We start from the raw sequence: 21,309 nt of genomic DNA, 5'->3' as shown, positions 1-21,309 counted from the left end.
GCGACATGGAACTCAAAAATTTGTACTAACTTTCAACACATAAATTCTAAGTCCGTAATGCCTGATCAGAAGTATTTTAACTATAACTTTAGAGCTCACTTATTTAACAACAACGTGCGAAGGTCAAATGGGGTCAGTTAATTCAGAAATAGATAATAATTACGGTGTTTCTAAGTCTATCGAAAAGTTAGGCATTTCAAATTTGGTGAAAACTTACCAATAAATAATCGCATCACTTTTTCAAACACAACACAAACGTCATATTTATAACATTTTCAATCCGTTGCAATACATTTCGTGCACTTATTTATGATTCATAACTAAAAAATCAGCATATAAAATACACAATAAAAATGAACAATTTACAAGATCAAAGTCACAGACAAGAAGTAGAGTTTGGAACAGAGTACATTTTTTTTTCAATCAGCGGTGTGCATTCGATACCTAAATCGGATGTTTATTATAAATAATCGAATACCAATTTTATATATATTTTTTAATAGAAACTTATTTCAATTTTATTTCTTAATTTTAAATTATAGGTTCAATTTGTTTTTGTTGTGAAGAAAAAATATTAAAGTTTTATGAAAGTTTTTAGCATAGGTAAAATTTTTATACTGGGTGTCCCATAAGTCCTTTGAATTTTAAATTTCGAATAAAATTCAGATGGCGCGCCGGAATGGCGCGCGGGGTGCGGGGATAGCATCAACGGTCTTTCAGGAAAGTTTTATCGGAGCAGACCGTGGTTTTTGTGTGCGTGAGTCACAACAATGATTCGGCCACCATTGCGCGGCGTAAAGGACATTGGGCGAGATGTTTGAATGTTGGTCTACTCCCCCTCTAGTAATGAGTCATACATCATTTGAAAGTTATTTTTAAGCGTTACATTTTGTACTTACATACTACTTACCAATTCTTAGTACTTTAGATGTTAGAACATGTTTAAGGTTTTTTATCGATAGTTAGTTTCAAGTCCTTAGATTCCTTCTCTAGTAATTAATTATATATCACTGGAAAGGCCTTTTTAAATAGAACATTTCGTACTTAAATACCTCTAACAAATTGTCAGTACCTAAGAAGCTACAGTAGATTTTAGACATAGTTATTATTTCACTAAACATGGTCCAACTCCCTAAATACTAACAAATGACAATCGCCGCCGTACAAGAAAATACTCGATATAACACAAGCTTTCTATTGATGTATTACTTAATGCTAGAGGAGAGGTAGATCAAAACGCTCATTGTCCTTTGGTGGCGAAAAAAAATTGCTTCATTCCTCTAGGCATCGACTTAATATTTTTGATCCTAATGATCCCGCAGGACTTCTGAGGATCTGAGGCGGATGACGGGGAGTAGCGACCCCGCGCTTCTTTATAGCTTGTCGGTCAAAAATAATCTTTCTTGTTCTACTAGTCAATGCAATTTATTTGATACCCGTATTGACAGATTTGTGAAAAGAAAAATAAGTCGGCGGCGGTCATCTTTCTTCCATCTTGGACCAGCTTTCGATGAACAGCGAGTAGCAGTTCCGACTACCTATTTGCCCTTTCAAACAATAAAATCGTCATAAAATTTTGCGATAACTACACCTAACTACAGCTCTCGTCAAATAGCTTTGCCGCTCAGTTAAAAAGTCGGAAGTAACGAACCGCCATTAAGTTTGGCAGGACTACAGGAATTCTTGCACATAAAACACCCGAAAAAATAAATAAGTCTTCAAAATTTGCGGTCTTCAGAAATCCTAAAAACCGAAAAAAAAAATATTCCGGCTACAACGTATTTTCTACCACTGATTTTCTAGCATTTTTTCAAAATAAATTAAGTCATTTTACTTTTCCTAATTTATTTTCAGATTATAGTATACAAAAGTGCAATTTAGTAATATTATAATATCAAATAATATAAAATTATTAAATCGATTCTTTATTTTAACGAATCGGATCATTCGATGCAAAACTTCTATCACCGTCGCCATCTTGTCTATGCGTCTTCAAATTTAAAAAAAACAACAAATGTAAACAAACATGGCGAGTTCGATCAGAATTCCCGGTAATTACGATAGGATTTTCAAAAGGTATATTACTAAAGGGATGCTAAATATGAAAGGTTTGAATACGTCAAAATAGTTTAAATTTATTTAGTTATTTTATTTAGTACTCACAAATACAGTTTGATTGGAAGGAAAATAAATATGAGCGTAAATAATTAGGAAAGTGTATGACTCATTCGCAGACCCCGATTGGGGTCTAAACCGAGCTTACGGTGACATTGATGTTCAGACCCCAATCGGGGTCCGCTACGGATTTGACGGTTAAAGTAGAAGAAAAAAATTGTCTCTGTCACACATTATCTATGGACCTATTGAATTCTAAAGACAATACTTTCGGATTTAATTTTCTTTTTATTTTGATAACCGCTAGATCCAAAGTGACCAACCAAAGAAAATGTTAGTTATGTTAATAAATAAACTGGAAATGTTTATAAAGAACACATTAAATGTAAACAAAGAGTAATTTATAATAAATCAAACAAAAACCCTTACCAAGTTACAAGAAACAAAATAAAGAAAAATCATATCTCTTAAAAACTGTACAATTGTTTTTAAAAAGAAAAATAATAAATCGTTTAAAAACTTAACTTTTAGTATTGGGGATTATTTCGTTAATTACTGCATATTTTATTATTAAAAAAAAAACATCTGAAATTAACGGCCTCGGGATGCAATTAATCTGTCAAAAAAATTGGAGCGAGGCATACAGATTTTTTTTTTGTAAAATACGCAGTTGTTCTTGGCCAAATATTAATATGTATAAAATAAGGCCATGTATTAAAGTTGCAGTTTATTATACGTCCATCCGTCGCATGAATATATCTTACGCCTTTTGGGGCCTATTTTTCGATCATTAGTAACCGCATATCTGAGGAATAGTTATGGCGGTTTGAAATATCTTTGTATTGTATAAAAATTAATGTAACTTTTCATTGTAATTTTAATAACCAAGAACAGGCTCACCAAATGTTTAGGCTTTGTTCGGACTATTTAGTACATGGTTATGTAAAGTGTGCACAAAATCTGTCGAGCGATTCTTCATTTATCACATTTTTTATAAAAAAAATGTTTGACTTTATAAGTAGCGAAGCACGTACCGCGTACAAAAAATGACAAAACGTCAAACATATTCTTCAGATATAACTTATCTAGAAAAATCGGGCCTTACAGGATTGATTCAGTAACAAATCGCCGCGCGTTCATTGGTCGTTAACATCTTTTTTCCAATTTGTCATTTGTAGATCATACGTTGCACAGTACGGACGTATATGGACTTATTAGTAATGCGTTTTTGTTCTTAAATATGTGGTTATTGGAAGGCATTATGCCAGGGAAGTATTTAGGTAAGGTTATAGTTTGCAATAAAAATATGGAAGAATTTGAAAATAAATAATGAATTTGGCACATTATTGGTTCGGATTATAAAAATGGTTTGGAAGAAAAAGTCATGATACACAGTCCACTATAAAATGAGATAGGAACAGAATATATAGTAGTTATTTTAATTCGTTGTATTTTTTACAACTATAATGTACCTGATTACGTCCCTGGGTGGTAGTTAGTAAAATAAATAAAACTATGCCTACTTATATTAAGTACCAGCCAACTTTAACGCAACACATGTCTGGTTAGCTCTATGAAGATTCGAGAACTTACATAAATTATATATTTACTAGTTGTTCCCCGCAGTTTCACTCACTTTCCGCAACCGGGTAAAATGTAGCTTATATCCTTTCTGACAGCCAGTTTCTTCATCAAAAGTTAAAGCCAAAGTAAAAGTCAAAGTAATGACTAAAGTTAAAGTAACGGTTAAATTCAATTTTTCTATGAATTTTGCTGTCACTTTAGCCTTGAAAAAACAAATTTAACCGTTACTTTAACTTTAGACATTACTTTAACTTTAACTTTTGATGAAAAAACTGGCCGTTAGGGTGTATACTTTCTGTGTAGAAAATTTCTTTCAAATTGGCGGAAAAAAACGCGACAGAAGAACGGAGTTACTTTCGCATTTATAATATTAGTAAGGTTTTGTAAGTTGGCTAAATACATTCGGAATTCCGAAATTCGAAAGATATAGATATAGCTACTGTCTTTTGATTTTTTTAAGAAACGACTTTAATTTTGTTCTGAATTTTACTTAAAAAGTTTTTATTGACTGATGGAACTAAATATACATATTTTTTGTTACTTTTACGGATTTTTTGGAATGTATTCAACCAACCTGTTAAACGGAAGATATTTTATAGAATTTGCCATTTAACAGAAATAATGTTTGTTATCTTAATCTGTTAGAAGGTAATTCTTAACATCTTTCATAAATATTTAATAGCACAATATATTTATATTTGAAGACATAATCAGTTTATGGTATTTTTATTTAGGAACGTTCCTTAATGGTAATTTTATTTGTTATGAATTTTTATTTTTAAATTAATGTCGAATTTAAATAAATTATGAATTATTAGAATGTCATAGAAAATATTTTTATATTGTATTCAATTTTAAATGTCCTATTATATTACATTTTTTAAGATAAAATAAAAATACCAAAAAACTGATAAAATCTTCAAAATATTACATTCATCGATAGCACAAAGACTCTCAGCTAAAACACGCGCTTTCTATCCAAACTACGAAACGCCTAAACCAATAATGATGAATCTACATGAAACTACTGATGATATCTAAACTTTCTAAAAAGAATCTATCAATGGGGCAGTTCGAATCTATGGTTTCTATTATTTTTATATCTATGGTTCCAAATAAAAATTGAATAATAATTTATTACTTTTAAGGCACGTAAATTGTTATTTTAAACTTATTATATTTGTTTTGTTTGTAAAAAGCTTATTATTTTGTTTTTTCGTTTGTTTAAATTGAGATTTGTGACCGTAATTATCAACATTTTGATGAAGTCCTGATAATATTGTAAAGATGAAATTTTCTACAAAATCTGTGGATATATGCCACTACTTTCGGGAGTAAATACTAAACCCATTTAGATATAACTCGGCAATATTAATAGCAATATATTTAAGATCTAGAGGTATTTGCATATCGTTTCATTTTAACAAAATGTGAGATGAAATAATATTAATTTCAATCTAACGTATAAAATTAATATCATTTACTGTAGTAGAAATTATGGTCACCCATCTTCAATTAATATTATACAGTTTATCCACAACACCAAAAATGACAATATAATTAACAAATTTATTGTCAGTCGTCAAAATAAGGACCAATCGAGATCGTATAGTCTCTATCGAGTAAACGAGATATCGACAATTGTAAAAATATCGATCAAATATTTATCGATATTTTTCTTGCCTTTTATCGATGTTTTTCTTGCCTATAATCGATATTTTTCTTATCTTTTATCGATAAATTATGTTCTCTTGTGGTAATTGGAAGAAAATAGTAGAAATTAGATTATTTTATTGAGTTCTGAGACTGAATTTGAACATCGTTTGCTAGCAACTTCGATAAACGTAATGTTAAATAAATAAATAGAAATTAAATAAAACTGTATACCCATTCCGCCACTCATTTGATAGTTAATAGTTATGTTTGACAGGAAATAATGCACCTTATGTTGAAGGCATTAAAGTCGATATTAAAACACAATTTTGATGACAATTTTGATTGTTGCTAAGAAGTTCCGATTATGACTTAGATCTTCCACTATAATTAATTTTTGGTGCCTACTTAAATCGGTGTATTCTTTTTGGTAATTTAATTCACCATTTTATCAAACATTGCCAATAAGTTTTCGAACATATTCTGTCTTATTTACCACTGACCTGAAAACTACATCTCGATGTACACTTAAAAACACCATCAAACAAAATCGATAAAAACCCACAAAGTGTGCAAACATCACTTTAACTATCGATAACTTGTTGGGCATCACTACAACTTCACATTAGTGCAAAGGTGTTTAACACTCTTTAAAAATAGATATCGACCAATCAAATGCCTTCATTTTCGCTAACGAATCTTGTAGTAATATGCCATTAAAAATTAATCTTTATTAGTACAAAATAAGGTTCAAAATCCCTGTCAAACATAACAGATAATTGTTACCTTGCACATTGGAAGGTAAGGTTCGTTACTATAAGTTCTAAATTGACAATATCACTCAGTCTTCTTTCTTATCCTGATTGGATTTCGGCGTTCCTTCCGCCGAAGGGGGCCGATCTGAATCGCCTTCTGATCCTGGAAAAGGTAATAGGATGTTTAAACTTTTTTTGAAGACAACAAATATATTTTATGGTGTAACTACAAAAATTTTAAACATACGTTTGACAGGTGTTTAAGAACTGATTCCTTCTGAATCAAACGTCTATTTAACTTTTTATCGCCATAAGTTTTTGGTATTTGCCTAGATCCGAGATTGACCTCGCACCCAAATTAAAGTTATCTTATGAGTCATAAGTTATGACACACAAAACATGGGTTTCGATCTATCAAAATAATTGTAAACTGAGATTCGCTATATAAGACAGAAAAAAACGCTCAAAAGCCAAAAAAAAATCCTCTAGCTATATTTCTCTCGTATTCGGTGCACAGAGGGCGTAAGATTCTTGTGCTGTCCGTTTGTAATTTTGACGTGAAAAAGTGCTAATCTAATTAGCCTAGTTCCAATCGAGGTAAAATCTTAGGTATCAATAATATTACGAATTCCGAAAAACCTTCACATTTTGGTTACCTTATTTTAAATCTACGCATATTTACCGTGTTTCCTACAAGCATCGCCCGCCGGTTTGTCATCGTCACTCTCGCTGGCCGAACTCGGTAGGGACGAGTCGTCGCCGCTGCCTGTGAAATGTTGTATGTTTGTTTGTATGTGGAATGTTAATGTGGTACTAGTTTATGAAATGGGGTTCTAAATAATTGTATATTTACAGTTGTAATAAGATTTATCGGCAATGGAAATGTTCTAATTATTTATTACTGGGGGCTATTTGCGAAGTTTAAACCAAAATTCATAGATGTATTAAGTTGAATGATATATGCAGAGTTATTTTATGACGATATGACTTTACATGAGAGAAAGGAAAACATTCAATGCTTCAATCATCGTGCTGAATTTAAGAGACCACGAACCAAGGAGCAAAGACAATCAAAAGGACCAAGAACGAACCAGACCGGTTCAGAACTCACCAGAAGCAGAACCAAGCATAGAATTATGCTTAAAAAGAATAATAAATAGACACACAATAGACCAATCTACCCCCAAAAGCATTTTACCACCGTCTATTGACAAAACACCACAGTCTACTAACGAAAAGACCGCGGTCTACTAACAAAAAGACCACGGTCTACTCACCAGGCATGGCATTGTTGGTGAGCGCGGGGAAAGGCCGGGCAGCCAGCAGAGGCGCCGCCGGCTTCTGCTTACGCGCCGGGTTGAAACGCCCGCAGTAAGCACATACGTACGATACGTAGTCAAATTCTTCTGTCATTGCCATTCCTGAAAATAGGGAATTTAACTTGAAAATTACATATCGAGTTCAAAGAATCCACCGTGACGTAAATACATTGCAAGTTAAATAAAAGCTTATAACATCTGTTTAGGTAGAGATATACCTACAATACGTGAGAACATATTAGTAATAATTCAAGCACAAACACATACGCGAAAACACTATAATTGGGAACACAAAAACACTGCCTTATTTGGTGACGATAGTTCATGCAAATTCAAAATTAGCACATGCGATTAATAGGACATGGGACAAAATAGGCTATCGCATTGCATAGACATATTATCTTTCACCTGTGTCACTTCATTTGTTCGATTTGATTTTTTCCAGTATGAATTTTCTCATAAAAATTTAAAAGTGTAAATAGTAAATTACTTTTGTGGACTACTTGATATAGGTCGATTTTATAGACTGACATATTTTTAAAAGCTCTTTTACTCCCATAATTTTGACATTATGCATTTACGAATGCTGAGAAACCACTCAGTCTACTGCAATATGTAAAATTTTCCCAATCAACATGGCGACTTATGCTTTAGAGATAAAAATAAAAACTACTAAAGAAATGTGACAGTTTGGAGAAGCCTGATGTTCCAGAGTAAATAGCTATTCTATATCTTCCTATTCGACACTTACCATTATGCGCCGAGCACTCAGAACAGATGAGCGCCATGCGATTGTGGGGTCCGTCCTTCAGCAGAAAGTCAACCACTCGGTCTAGTGCCGAACGGTTCCTTTCAGGAAGCGGCCGCGGCAGCTGTTCCGACTGAAAAACCATACAAGGCCTTTTTACCGACAAGATAAACGTCCGCTTTTTCATATACAACTGTCCACTTTGAACGTAGGACGTCCACCAACAAGATGGACGGAAGATCTTATAAAAGTTGGCGGAAGACGCTCCAACAGGTATCTGTGGAGATCTAAGGGGGAGGCCCATGTTCAGCAGTGGACGTCCTTTGGCTGAGATGATGATGATGATTGAATTGATGAACAATTGTTTTAAGAAAACTGACTTTTAATTAGTAAATTCTTGGTAGCCTCGTGGTTAAGGCACTTCTCGAGTACCGCATCGCGGGTTTGATTCGTGGCCAGGTAAACGCCAATGTAAGTTTTCTATATGACATGTTATTTTTTAGTATATCTTGGAATGAGTTAAGGTGAAGGAAAACATCATTAGAAAACCTGGATTTTTAAGCAAGTCTCCGGTAGTATCGGGCTATGATAGTGGATGAATAGAGAGTGCATCTGTGTCTTCTATAATATGTCCTGCACAGCTGACTGATCTCGTTACATGAGAACGGCCGCCGTGGCCGACAATCGGCCAGTATTTTATTATTTTTATTAACTTACCCTAAGTCTAGCGCCTCTGAAGCCAGGGTTGGGAGTGTTGCCAATAGGCACCAGCATCCTGTTATTGTTGATAGGCGTAGACGTCTGCATTGCCATCTGCTGTCTTTGGCGCAACTGGCCTGGAGTAGCTGATAATATTCATAACACAGATATTTATAATATTGCATATTGCTTTATATTTATAAAGCTCAGCTGCATCCGGTTAGACTGGAAGCTGACCCCAGCATAGTTGGGAAAAGGCTCGGGAGATGATGATGATGCTTTTTTTGTGAGCCATTTTATAAAAACCTGTGTAGGCTCTATCAATATGTTTCTTTATCTATGATGTCACTATTGAAATCTAACATGACCTTAACCATTTTAATATGAGTGATTTAAAGGGTCTTCTATGTAACAAAATGGTAAGCTTAACACTGGGGATAAAAAGTGCAAAAGTACTAAAAAACAACCAGGTTCATTGCTGGCAAGGCAGTGCTGAAAAGCAGTGAAGGTTTAAAAGTGCAGGATCAAATAAACACTCTAAGGGGGGTTGTGTTTGATTTATTGTCCCTGAGCCCTTTATCACTTCAAACAAAAACCTTGACCGGACTTAATACACAAATACATACATTATCTATACTAATACTATAAAGAGGAAAACTTTGTTTGTTTGTTTGGTTGTAATGAATAGGCTCAAAAACTACTGGACCGATTTTAAAAATTATTTCACCGTTCGAAAGCTACATTATCCACGAGTAACATAGGCTATATTTTATCCCGGTACGGGCAGTAGTTACCACGGGACGCGGGTGAAACCGCGGGAAAACGGCTATATTCAATAAATAAAAAATGACTTCCTAAAATTATTTGTCATTATTGTATTTACATTAATTTTAGCAGCATTTAATTTCTAAGCCGAGTTTCAAAATTTTTATTTGGGGCTCAAGGTCCGCCCTTTACCCGATACCCAGTGTAAAATAAAGGGAATTTTTCATTGAATATTTACTAGGCCAGTGCATTTTAACCTACCAGGGGTCAAAACAGTTGCACACGTATATTACCAAAGAAAACCCAGGGTAGGTAACTAAAGTCGGGTCATATGTACACAGGATGACTACCTGGGGGCGTCGTGCTAGGAGCATTACCGGGCACCTTCGTCGACGGCACGAAGAGTTTCAGCGCTTTAGATATTTTAAACTGATATTCTAATTAAAAAGTAGGGGTCCAAGGTCTATTGGTGAAGGGGGGGGCGTTTTGGGGGCTGTCTTTTGTAAATTTGACCTTCAAAAAGTGCTGATTTTCAGTCTACTCTGAATAAATGATTTTTATTTAAAAAACGGTCTCCCTTAGAGTGTGTATTTCATCCTGCTCTTTACGGTACCCAGTGTGAAATTAAGGGATTTTTTCTCAAGATCAATGCATCTAACCTACCAGGGGTCAAAACTGATGCACATTTATATACATGTGTATATTACCAAATAAAACCCGGGATAACTAAAGACGGGACATATGTACACAGGATGACTACCTGGGGGCGTCGTGCTAGGAGCATTACCGGGCACGTTCGTCGACGGCACGAAGGGTTTCAACGCTTTGGACTGATCTTCCGGGGTTCCGTATTTGTCTAGGATCTCCTTTGCCACCTGTAATGGTTATAAAATTATATGTAGAACCGGTCCATAGACTTTTTGCAGGTTTCAATAACCGATCTATCCGTTGTTCTTGCGATTGTAAATTTAATTTTGACATTAGCTTCATATATGTTTTTTTTTTTCTTTTCAATATATTCAATGTACACAAGTGACTTCTACATATTTATAATATGTATGGAAATTACAATCTCTAGTCGCAAAACAACGGAGGGATCGGCAATTTAAATCTGCAGTTAGATATATAATGTCGGGACACCTTTATAATAATGTCGGGACACCTTTTCACACACGGTCGGATAGCCCCATGCTAAGTTATTAATTAACTTGTGTTATGGGTGCTAACACAACTGATAAACTACATATAGCTACATATATACATATTTATAAATACATATTGTAACACCCAGACCACGGCCAACAAGCATGCTCATCACACAAATGTCGACCGAACCGAGAATCGAACCCGGGACCTCAGGTTCGGCAGTCCGGCATGGTGACCATTGCGCCATCGAGGTCGTCGATATATATATATCGACCATCATATCATCTTAGTTATTTAAAATGAGTATACCAGCTTATTCGACCACAGAGTAGGTCTGTGGTCCATAGCTAGGTGTAGGTTATAAGGATAGATATGGCAATTATATGTATAAAAAATGCGCTGTCTAAGGCTATCTCAGTCTGTGGTGTAAACAGAGATATTAAAATTACGTTTGTAAAAACACTTTTGTATTATTTTCATTTACTTGTAACTTTTTCCTTATTTTGATCGATGTAACTTTTATAGGCAGCTACCTACTCTGAACGAGATAAGAATAAAATAACAAATAACGAATAAAGATCGTGACTATGTAACAGACACACGGATTGATTGATCATAAGGTCCGTATAGTGACTAGTAACCATCTCTTTCACAAAGAATTAAACAGTGTTTCTGAAGGCACAAAATAAATTGGTGGGTTTGGGCTGTCATTTGACCATATTTGGCAGTTACATGCAGACAGAAATCAGAAAGTCCGACAACCAATCTTACCCAGGGGTATTGGGTTGCCCGGGTAACTGGGTTGAGGAGATCAGATAGGCAGTCGCTCCTTGTAAAGCACTGGTACTCAGCTGCATCCGGTAAGACTGGACGCCGAACCCAAAATGGTTGGGAAAAGGCTAGACAAAAGACTTACCTTATATGTCTCAGTATTCATGACTTCTTCGAGAATCTTTTTCTTTTCAGCCCTCATCTTGCTTAGTTTGAGCCTATTCTTGTTAATAGTCCAATTGTAGTACCAAGATATACCTGATCTTAGGAATATTACTCTGTAACAAAATATTAATTACTTTAAACAGAAATACATAGTAATATAATAAATACAAAAGAAAATTGTATGTCTAATTTTTATCCGGATGGGGAAAGTGATTCCCATAGGACGCGGTTCGGATCCCGAATAACAGCTAGGATACTATAAATGTAAAAGTGAGTATGCTACATTATCACACACAAACAGTCAAAATTGTTTTTTTTTATGTCTAGGATACCCTGCAGACGGAGATAAGCCTTTTTTATCCAGCTGCACAGGACGTGGTTCGTTCAGAACGCGAACATGGTTGAAATGATGACATCGTCTTATCTATTTTATATACTTCTTTATAATATTAGTAATTCTTTTAAATGTAATCTATAACTTAACGCTTTGGACGCCTGCTCGCAAACAAAATACCAAACTTCACCAAAATCAAAGGTCCTGGCTGAATGCTATAATGCTATACCTGTCACTGGTTATTACAACAAGTTTTGACAGTACAATGTCATCAAAAAAGGTATACTTACAAAATAGGCAGAACAAGCAACGGCGAGGCATAAAGCAGTGAATACATCCAATGCTGACTCCTCCCCACATACATGTAGTAGTACAATATAGCAAACAGTACGTATAGCCCCACGGAGTACGCCATGATATAGCCGATGACCCGTTTGTGGGTCTGTTCTTTATATTGGCCATCGCGCTCTATGCCTTTAATGTCGGTTTCGAGTCGATCTAGAATTTCTATTGTTGTTTTCTTGCGCTGTGAAAGAAATATTCAGGTAAGGTTAGATAATAATGTCATAATCATATATCCCAATTTCTTTTGGGCGCAAAACTTATTTTATACTGATGTTGGCAGTCTTATAACAAGTAACCATTATTATCATCAGTTTTTTGTTATTTACTGACTCCCAAATAAATATGATTCTGATGTTTTTGTCATTCTATACTAATACTATAAAGCCTAAGAGTTTTTTAAACGGGCTTATCAAGATGTACAGGTACATTTCGAACTCAACGTTAGACAAAAATAATCCATTTATCAGGACCCTTCCGAGGCGAGAAGTCGTGCCCACGGGGCGCCAGGGGAACCTAAACCACGCATACGAAAAAAGACATTTATTCAAAATAGGCTGAAAAACTGCACTTTTCGATCATCAAATATTACATGATACAGTCCCCAAAAACGGCCGACCAGTGAGAACAATATAAAGTCCTAATCATGAAATCTATCGGAAGCCAGAAGCTTATATGGTTCCCTAGCAACGACCAGACAAAATCGAGTGACGTATAAAACTGCATGGTCTACAAATTACTTAATATGCGTCACGGTCCAACGATGATGCATTCATTGCAGAATTCGTTAGTTATCCTGCATACAAGTTAACGTTAATTGGCCATGCGCACGAGTTTCATTATCATATACGGGCGTTGATCTTTTGTGGGTGTAATATTAATGAGTGGTAAAATTTTCCTGGTCACTGGAATAAAGTTTTGCAGGAGTGATATTTATTTTGACTTTCCTTAATTATATCATAGATTCTATAGAATTGGAATGTGACAATATGTTTTGTAGTAACGATCCCGCGGTTTCACCCGCCACCCGGGGGAACTACTGCCCTTAACGGGTTAAAATATAGCCTATGTTACTCAGGAAGAGTGAAGAATTTTATGTAGGAATCAGTATAGAAAAAGAGGAGGCTGAGAATGAGGTCACAGAATTGTTGTTATCGAAAAAGTCGTTTCCAAAAAACTCTTATTACTACAAAAAGACAAATCACATAGTCGCAATGCAATTCCTTAAAAAAAACCGCTGTCGGAAGAAAGAACAAAAAAACTGCATACAAAACTGTCCCGTATTTTTGTAACATCATGAAAAACGAAAGTCGTTACTCAAATTATTTGCACGAAATGTACTGTTTCATGCAAAATCATAATTTGTGGACTTTTTGTTCGCAAAGCAAGTAAACTCTAATAGATTTCAAATAGCTAGACTAGTTTGAAAACTAGCGATAGAAATTGTCTGTGGGAGGTTAGAAAGTTGGTTTGGTGGGCGGAGTAACAATAATGGTTTGAAATAAAGCACGGTATTAGTGAAGCTTTAGATGGTTTAGAAAACATCTTTGGCAGTCTCTACGGGTAGTCAGAAGCCAGTAAGTCTGACTACCAGTCTTACTAAAGGGCAATACCCTTTGCCCGGGTTGCCCGGGTAACTGGGTTAAGGAGGTCAGATAGGCAGTTGCTCCTTGTAAAACACTGGTACTCAGCTGCAGCCGGTATGACTGGAAACCCAACTACGATGGGGTCCAACGTAGTTGGGGAAAAAGGCTAAGGAGATGAGTTTCGAAAAACAAAACTAAAATGTTTTTTTTTTTATGAATGAATACCGAGGAGGAACATTATGATAATAAAAGTTATATCATAGTTATGTTAAACTGCGATAAAAAATAATGGTTGGCTTATCGCTCAATCTACAGTATTCTTCCATTGTTGGGTATTGAAATTCTACCCAAATAAGGTAATCTAAAAGCGTTTTCTCATTAGTCGATTTTCTACATGCGGCAAAAATTCGATCGAGAGACTCCTGGGGCCCGATTCTCCTAATTTTACTTAAGCGACATACGATTCACGTTCGACTCGGTTCGACTGAGATCCAATCCCGACTCGATTACGATTGAAGCGTATGTGGCATTCCGCTATTTTTTCTTTGAAATAAACGTTTTTATCGTTTTCTGTGAATCAATAATGAATCATTTTGTCTGCAAATGATTTACGATTGCAAAATGATTGTACAGCAAACTACCGTATACAATAAAATAGCAGACCAATCGCAAACCAATCGAATGTCATTGGAATACGATTGGTCTTATATTAGTAGCAGAATGCCCGATATGGTTAAAACTGCTATTGCGATTCAATTTCTATTCGATTTTGACATTATTAACTTAGGAGAATCGAGCCCCTGGTGTTCTTTGATCCGGTAGCAGTCAATTAATTGTTGGTATATAACGTATGGAAAGTGCAAGTACATTGCGGAGCCGAAAAACAGCAGACAATCTGCTGGTCTGAAAACGCTCTAAAAAGCAATTATACGCCAAAAGCCAAGTGGACCCTGAAAACTAGCGTGTTACTGCATTAGCAAAATTGGATGCGGACCACCAAAAACATTCACTTTCCTTGAGAGTTTGAAGTTGAAAACAATTGGAGCATGTCTAACGTACACTACAAATGATTATGAACCTTATACCTATACTAATAAGCCTCAAAATGTAAAACTTTCATCATCAAATTTTGGCTGCAACGGTGTTCTTCGAATGTGGACCTTAGCGAATTGAAACAAAGTTCAAATTGAAATGGTGTAATGGTAATGGAAGAGGCAGCGTTACCTCAGACAAAAGGCTTAAAAAGTGAGAGTGTAAACTGAATTCTGCATGAAAGGCTTTGAGCTTCGTATGATGACAGTTACTGATGATAGACGGCTGTCTCGGAGTAAAAATAAAGTTGAAAAGTTTGTTTGTTTAAAAGCCTCTGTTTTTTCAGTCCTAATGTTGATCAAATCAGCAGTCACTTTTAAGGTACTGTGTAGGGAGCCCGTAAATTATTTTTTTATTTGTTTCTTTCACATTTTGAGTGTGCGTAGTTAGTAGAGAGCTGACTTGGATGGTATATCGACCGTCTTGATGAACGGGCGAGCTACCTCAAGCGTGTTTGGGAGATAAAATCTGGTCTAATATACCTGCTTACCACTGAGTAGGGAATGCAATCCCGACTCGAGATTGCAAATTCGGGATCCCGTCTAATTAAAAAAAATTGAAATCAGATGACTGAAAAAGCTAATAACTGCTTGTTTGTGATAGTGAGGTTGATTAAAATAACATATTACTCGAAAGAAAATAAAAACCTTTATTCTTTAATCTTACCAACTAAATAACAATCAGGTTGTAAGGAAATTAACGTAGGTAATAAGTAATAAGGTAATCAAAATAATACGCTTATTTCAAGGGAATTAGGAAAAAGAGTGATTTTGAAAATGACTCCTTAAAAAACAAAGGGTATTAATAGTTTCATCTGCTAAACGGCATCTAATGTCCGTTGCAATGTACCCCGCAGCTGAGAATGCCCTCGCCGACTCAACGCTGGTTGGCAACAGCGTGGCGAAGCAATTATATGCAAACTGCAAAAATCGCCCCCTTGTTCCTCCACACTCAAGCAAATCCATTTCTTTTTTAATGCTAGATTCTAATTTGTCTAAGCTCGTGGACGTATATTACGTGCAAAAGGACTTGGTTGTGTGTGTGTTGCGTCGCTGACCACTGCCGCTAAATCCCGTCAATCTCGAACGGGATCTCGTCATATGATGCGTCGGGATTGATCCCGAAAAATTAAACGAGATCTCGCGAGATCGGGATCCCGCGGGATCGGGATTGCATTCCCTACCACTGAGCTTTAACCCTCATTTTCGGCATCAAACAGAAGTTTGGAAGCTGGCGTTCTAACACCCAACGATCAATGAAAATTATCCTTTTAACCATCTTTCCCAATCCACCGAGATTGTATCCGACAAACGTAAAAATCAGTTTCATGCCCATTTTATCTAACTCATCTGGCATTGAAGCTATGTAACGCGATAAGGTCCGCGGTAGTAGTGGCCATCTCGGTAATCAACACCTTCACGAGATCACAAATCACGATATGAATCATAAAAATGTACCATTTGAAGTTTTATTGTTTCAGAATGCAAGCGAATTTTCTTTCGGACTCTTCGGATCTTTTACCAAAATTGTATTGAAATGGTGGGAAAACGGAACTAATTAACCTAAACCTAACAGAAAAAACTGAGGAAAGGTGAAGAAAACCTGGACTTTAAAAGTCTGAAATCGCCAATCCTCCTAGAGCAGGCGTGATGGTTAACGCTCATCCCTTCTCTGTATGAGAAGACTGTGCCCAGCACTGGGATAGTAAAAGGATGATGATGATGATAAAAATGAACTTGTATCTTGAAAAACCATTTTGCAGGATTTGGATGAAACCACGGGAAATAGTAGATATGACATTAAGTAGTGACTGATAGTAAATACAAGTAACTTTCCAAATGTTTGTACTTTGTACTGGATCAGTCAGATAATTGGATAAGAACAATTGCAATTCTGATTAATAAGATAATTCTTATTTCAAAACTGGTGTAATTTTCGGCGTTATTACTCTGGTACTCAGCTGCATCAGGTTAGACTGGACGCCGACCCCAACATAGTTGAGAAAAGACTGGGCAGTTGATTAGGCAATTTGGAGCAACCATTCAATCCCGGATTATTTCGTAGTTATTCCAGCCTAAGCTAGACCTTAATAAGCTACCTTGGTTATTATAAATCTGAAAGGCGATTAACTTTGAGGATTATTAGGGCAGACGTCAAGAGGCCTTAGAAGACTAATATAGTGTTCAAAAGGTCAGGGTTAGGCGGATTTTGAATAGCTTACCTAATATCGAAACTAATATTACAGAGCTGAAGATTAAGATTTTTTTTTTGTTTGAACACCATTTACAAGCCTTTGCAAGCTCTTATCAAACGTCACATTAGTTGCACGGTTCCAAAAAGTTGACCTCGTGGAAAAAGGCCTTCAAGAAACTACGTGGACACTCTTTTTAAAAGTAAAAAGTTAACAATCTCAGGAACCAGTTGTCTGGCTTGAAAAAATATTTCAGTTTTGGATAGCCTATTTATTGAGGAAGCCTTTAGGCTATATTACCGGGTGCGAGAAGCATTTCTCACGGGATGCGAGTGATCCCGGTGACGGAAGCTACCTCCATTTTATCAGATACCAAAACGTAGCAACATATGCTAGTGAAAAGTTGAGTAATACACTACAATATACAGCGAATGTTTATCAATATTCAATAATAAATAAATATGAGTTGAACAATGTGGTATTGTAAACGAAACGCGTTTATTATGCATTGTTTTCGTAAGCGACACTATCCTTGACTGTTGGTAAATTAAAACGGGTGTGTTTTCAACTCGGGGGAATGATCAAATTGATGATCAAACAGACAGACATGTGTTGCAGAAGAGTTTGTTGCGTCACTTCTTCCCAGCAATGACACATAGGAAGTGGTGCAGGGTGGGCATTTTGGGGGCTGTCTTTGGGCATTTTGTTTTTTTGGCATTCAAAAAGACCTGATTCTCATTAAAAGATTTTGATGATTTAGCACAGTTCACGGAGGAACTCAAATGATGATGTCTACTTATGATGAAGTTAGCTACTACACTATCACAGAATGACAGACTATAATTAAACTATACTAAATATAGCAATAGGAGAAATGTATTGTGTGAAAGTCGATATGGTTAGATAGAATGTAAAAGAATTGAGTTGATGGCAGATAGAAGAATATGGAAGGAGAAAAACATGCTGCACCGACCACAAATAAAGTTGGGATAAGGGCAGGAGGATCATGGGATGTGGGAGAAACAACCAGCATTTAATTATGCATGTGTAGATGAAAATAACACCAAGAAGCCAGAATCTGATATACCTAACATGAGAGCTAGTACAATAGGTCTCAAAATTGAAAACATAGCCATAGATGACATGGAGATTTTATTGGTTTAGAACACAGAGTAAATTTTTTTCTGTTTTATAATCCCTTTGTTTTAGAGGTAATTTAATATAGTAGGTACCAAAAAGTGAATGGAGAGTAATATGATAATCTAATGTAAGGACATTACTTAAATAAACTGATACACAAGCTCTTAATTTCGCTTTTTTTTCGGTTAGTTAGGATATAAAATTTCAGTTTATACTTCCTTATAGAATAACTAGGTCTCGGTTGGTTTCACTCAACATCATTTGCCTAGCCTTTTCCCAACTATATTGGGGTCAGCTTCCGTCCTAACCGGATGCATGATGGAGCAACTTCCTATCTGACCTCTTTAATCCAGTTATCCAGGAAACCCCTTGGTAAAACTGGTTCAATTTGAGAATTAAATTCTACAAGTAGAAAGCCCATTTATCAAGGATATTTTTTATTGGGGTGCATGAATGACTTATAGCTTTCTTGGTACACCATGAAATCTCGAGACTCATTTACTGACACAGAATATACATATAATGTTGGAATTTCATTAGGAAACAACCCCCAGAAATAGTGATTGCCAGTTATGTTATAGTCATTGTAGTAAAAAAAATACACATTCATGTTTGTAGTTATGAATGTGTTCAATATTATTTAGACAATTTTGTGTAATTAATGTGGGTAAAGGGTAAAGGGCCAACCTCAAGTATGAGGGCGCAGGTTCGATCCCAGGTCAGGCAAGTACCAATGCAACTTTTCTAAGTTTGTATGTACTTTCTAAGTATATCTTAGACACCAATGACTGTGTTTCGGATGGCACGTTAAACTGTAGGTCCCGGCTGTCATTGAACATCCTTGGCAGTCGTTACGGGTAGTCGGAAGCCAGTAAGTCTGACACCAGTCTAACCAAGGGGTATCGGGTTGCCCGGGTAACTGGGTTGAGGAGGTCAGATAGGCAGTCGCTTCTTGTAAAGCACTGGTACTCAGCTGAATCCGGTTAGACTGGAAGCCGACCCCAACATAGTTGGGAAAAAGGCTTGGAGGATGAGGATGAATGTATTTGTACTGTATTTGAGCAGACACATAACTAAAGGTTTGGTACACAAATAATACCTAGAAAATAAATTTCTGATTAATAAAATTGTAATGATTCAATCCATTAAGTAATTGTTATTAATTATTGATTTCTAAGTCTTCTGCGAATATTAGAGCTCTAAAGGATACCAAACATCAGGATTAAAAAAATATTAATATAACCGCAACAAAATCCGTAAAACTAGTTTTATTTAAATGTATTTACATTGCTTTTAAGCCCCACAATTTATTTTTAAACAGATTTTTAATTAAAAAGTCATATCAAGATTGTTTATCTTTAGTTTTGTGGCTGCTCAAATGGCATATTGACATTGATAATGAATATTGAATTTTTAATTATGCCATTAATAAATATCAGCAGATAATTAATATTAGTAATTAAGTTTAAAGTTTGTAAAACCAATTGAAAATATTTTGAATGATAATGTTCATAAATCAATTCATTTATCTTGAAGTTTTCAATTTATGTAAAAATATTGCAAATAAAAGTTTGTTAGTGTTATTAAAAGATGTTTATGATATTATGATGAAATGTAAATTATAATATTTCACTCTGTGATTAAGTTTTGCGTTAATTAAATCATACTCATCACACATTCCTGATATAAAAATATTAATTTAAAGGTGAATTATAAAATGAAACTTTTCAAACTTGAAAACTTGTTAGGTGACCAGTTTACAGGCACTATTTTACCGACATCTGTTGTTCATAGGAGTTGTCAATAAGAAAACCCATTTTCAGCAGCAAATTTTCCAGGAACAGAAGTCTAAATTTTCACGAAAAGCCGACACAGACGAAAGAGAAAGGTACTACAAAATAATAGGGCACAGTTATGCCTAGGAACGCTAAGATGCCTGATTAGACCCATTTATAAAACCCTCAGGTCACGGACAAACATTTGAGTTGCCGCCAAAAGAATATTCCAAACGTTTCGAAATAGTTTTGGCTCTAACACAAAACATATGCAAAAATCAATCAAACCAAAATTTACTTACGCGAAATCTTGATATGATCAGGCCCATTTTCTTGACTTCTTTACTTCAAATATCAAGTGAATTTAATATAGATCACTTTTAACTCTTAACACAGCCTCGTTTTAGCGTTTTTAGAAGCTAAAAATAAGTTGGCATAACCAGGTGATAGTTGATGACGAATGTATTATAACCTATACCTAACGCCGATTCGGGACCATTACAAAAATATAAAAGTTAATTAATCGGCTATTTGTTAAAATGCCAAATCACATATCCACTAGTTGTTTTCGATTCAGTATTATTTGCAAAATCCACCGCAAGAACTACTGAACAAATAAAATTCAAGAAAAAAAACATTTACTTTCAACAATCATCCACAGATAAAATATATCGCGACGCGATATGACATTAGCGTTGACCGTTTATCAAGGAGAAAGTACACATTGTTTTAGAAAAATGGATGGCAAACAACATGATTACAGACTGTTGCCTGCAAATAATAAAATATGTCATAAGTGCATATTGACAGCTATAGCAGAGTATTTTCAGTACTTTATTTCGGAGTTTTCTCCATCATTACTGAGAGTTTTCACTTTTGTATAGCCAGTTACGCAATACCGTGTGTTACCTTGAACTTCAAATAATTAAGAAGTGAGGACAAGGGATTATGTAGGTGTATCAAGCAGAAGTCAAAAGGAACTCAGTATTGTATTTCATTTTGATAAAATATCGTACATAATATTTTGAAATCGTTTAGAAATCCACCTATTATATTATTTTTCTTATGTTGGTAGAAATGAGACAATATTATTTCATTTCGTGTAACAGAGAGAGCAAAAAGTTACCAG

General features: G+C 35.3%; 1 protein-coding gene across 4 annotated transcripts; it reads right to left on the bottom strand.

Annotated features, from left to right (window-relative positions):
• Positions 1-2,775: 2,775 nt before the first annotated feature.
• Positions 2,776-20,857, bottom strand: LOC124643322 (endoplasmic reticulum junction formation protein lunapark-B). 4 transcript variants are annotated; one of them, XM_047182260.1, is made up of 9 exons: positions 20,483-20,857; positions 12,345-12,580; positions 11,701-11,833; positions 10,399-10,513; positions 8,892-9,019; positions 8,178-8,307; positions 7,385-7,528; positions 6,790-6,873; positions 2,776-6,270 (listed from the first exon to the last, which is right to left on the bottom strand). In XM_047182260.1, the coding sequence occupies exons 1-9, from the start codon at positions 20,507-20,509 to the stop codon at positions 6,194-6,196; spliced, it is 1,074 nt and encodes a 357-aa protein (XP_047038216.1). In that variant the 5' UTR covers positions 20,510-20,857; the 3' UTR covers positions 2,776-6,193. The 4 variants fall into 4 exon arrangements, with proteins under 4 accessions (XP_047038216.1, XP_047038215.1, XP_047038217.1 ...); XM_047182259.1 differs by lacking the exon at positions 20,483-20,857 and adding an exon at positions 20,181-20,294; XM_047182261.1 differs by lacking the exon at positions 20,483-20,857 and adding an exon at positions 20,181-20,294 and having other exon boundaries at positions 10,426-10,513.
• Between the last annotated feature and the right edge of the window lie 452 nt (positions 20,858-21,309).

The sequence above is a fragment of the Helicoverpa zea genome, chromosome 27 (assembly GCF_022581195.2).
Source record: "Helicoverpa zea isolate HzStark_Cry1AcR chromosome 27, ilHelZeax1.1, whole genome shotgun sequence".
In the NCBI taxonomy this organism is placed as follows: domain Eukaryota; kingdom Metazoa; phylum Arthropoda; class Insecta; order Lepidoptera; family Noctuidae; genus Helicoverpa; species Helicoverpa zea.
This window is presented reverse-complemented; position numbering and strand designations above follow the sequence as displayed.

Excerpts from the sequence above, each read along its gene's own strand:
- LOC124643322 (XM_047182259.1), bottom strand. The coding sequence starts at position 20,222 with ATGGGTTTTCTTATTGACAACTCCTATGAACAACAGATGTCG. Across the intron at positions 9,020-10,398 it reads TCCTAGCACGACGCCCCCAG|CTACTCCAGGCCAGTTGCGC; the intron begins GTAGTCATCCTG and ends GAATATTATCAG. Across the intron at positions 8,308-8,891 it reads TCAGAGGCGCTAGACTTAGG|TCGGAACAGCTGCCGCGGCC; the intron begins GTAAGTTAATAA and ends ATGGTTTTTCAG.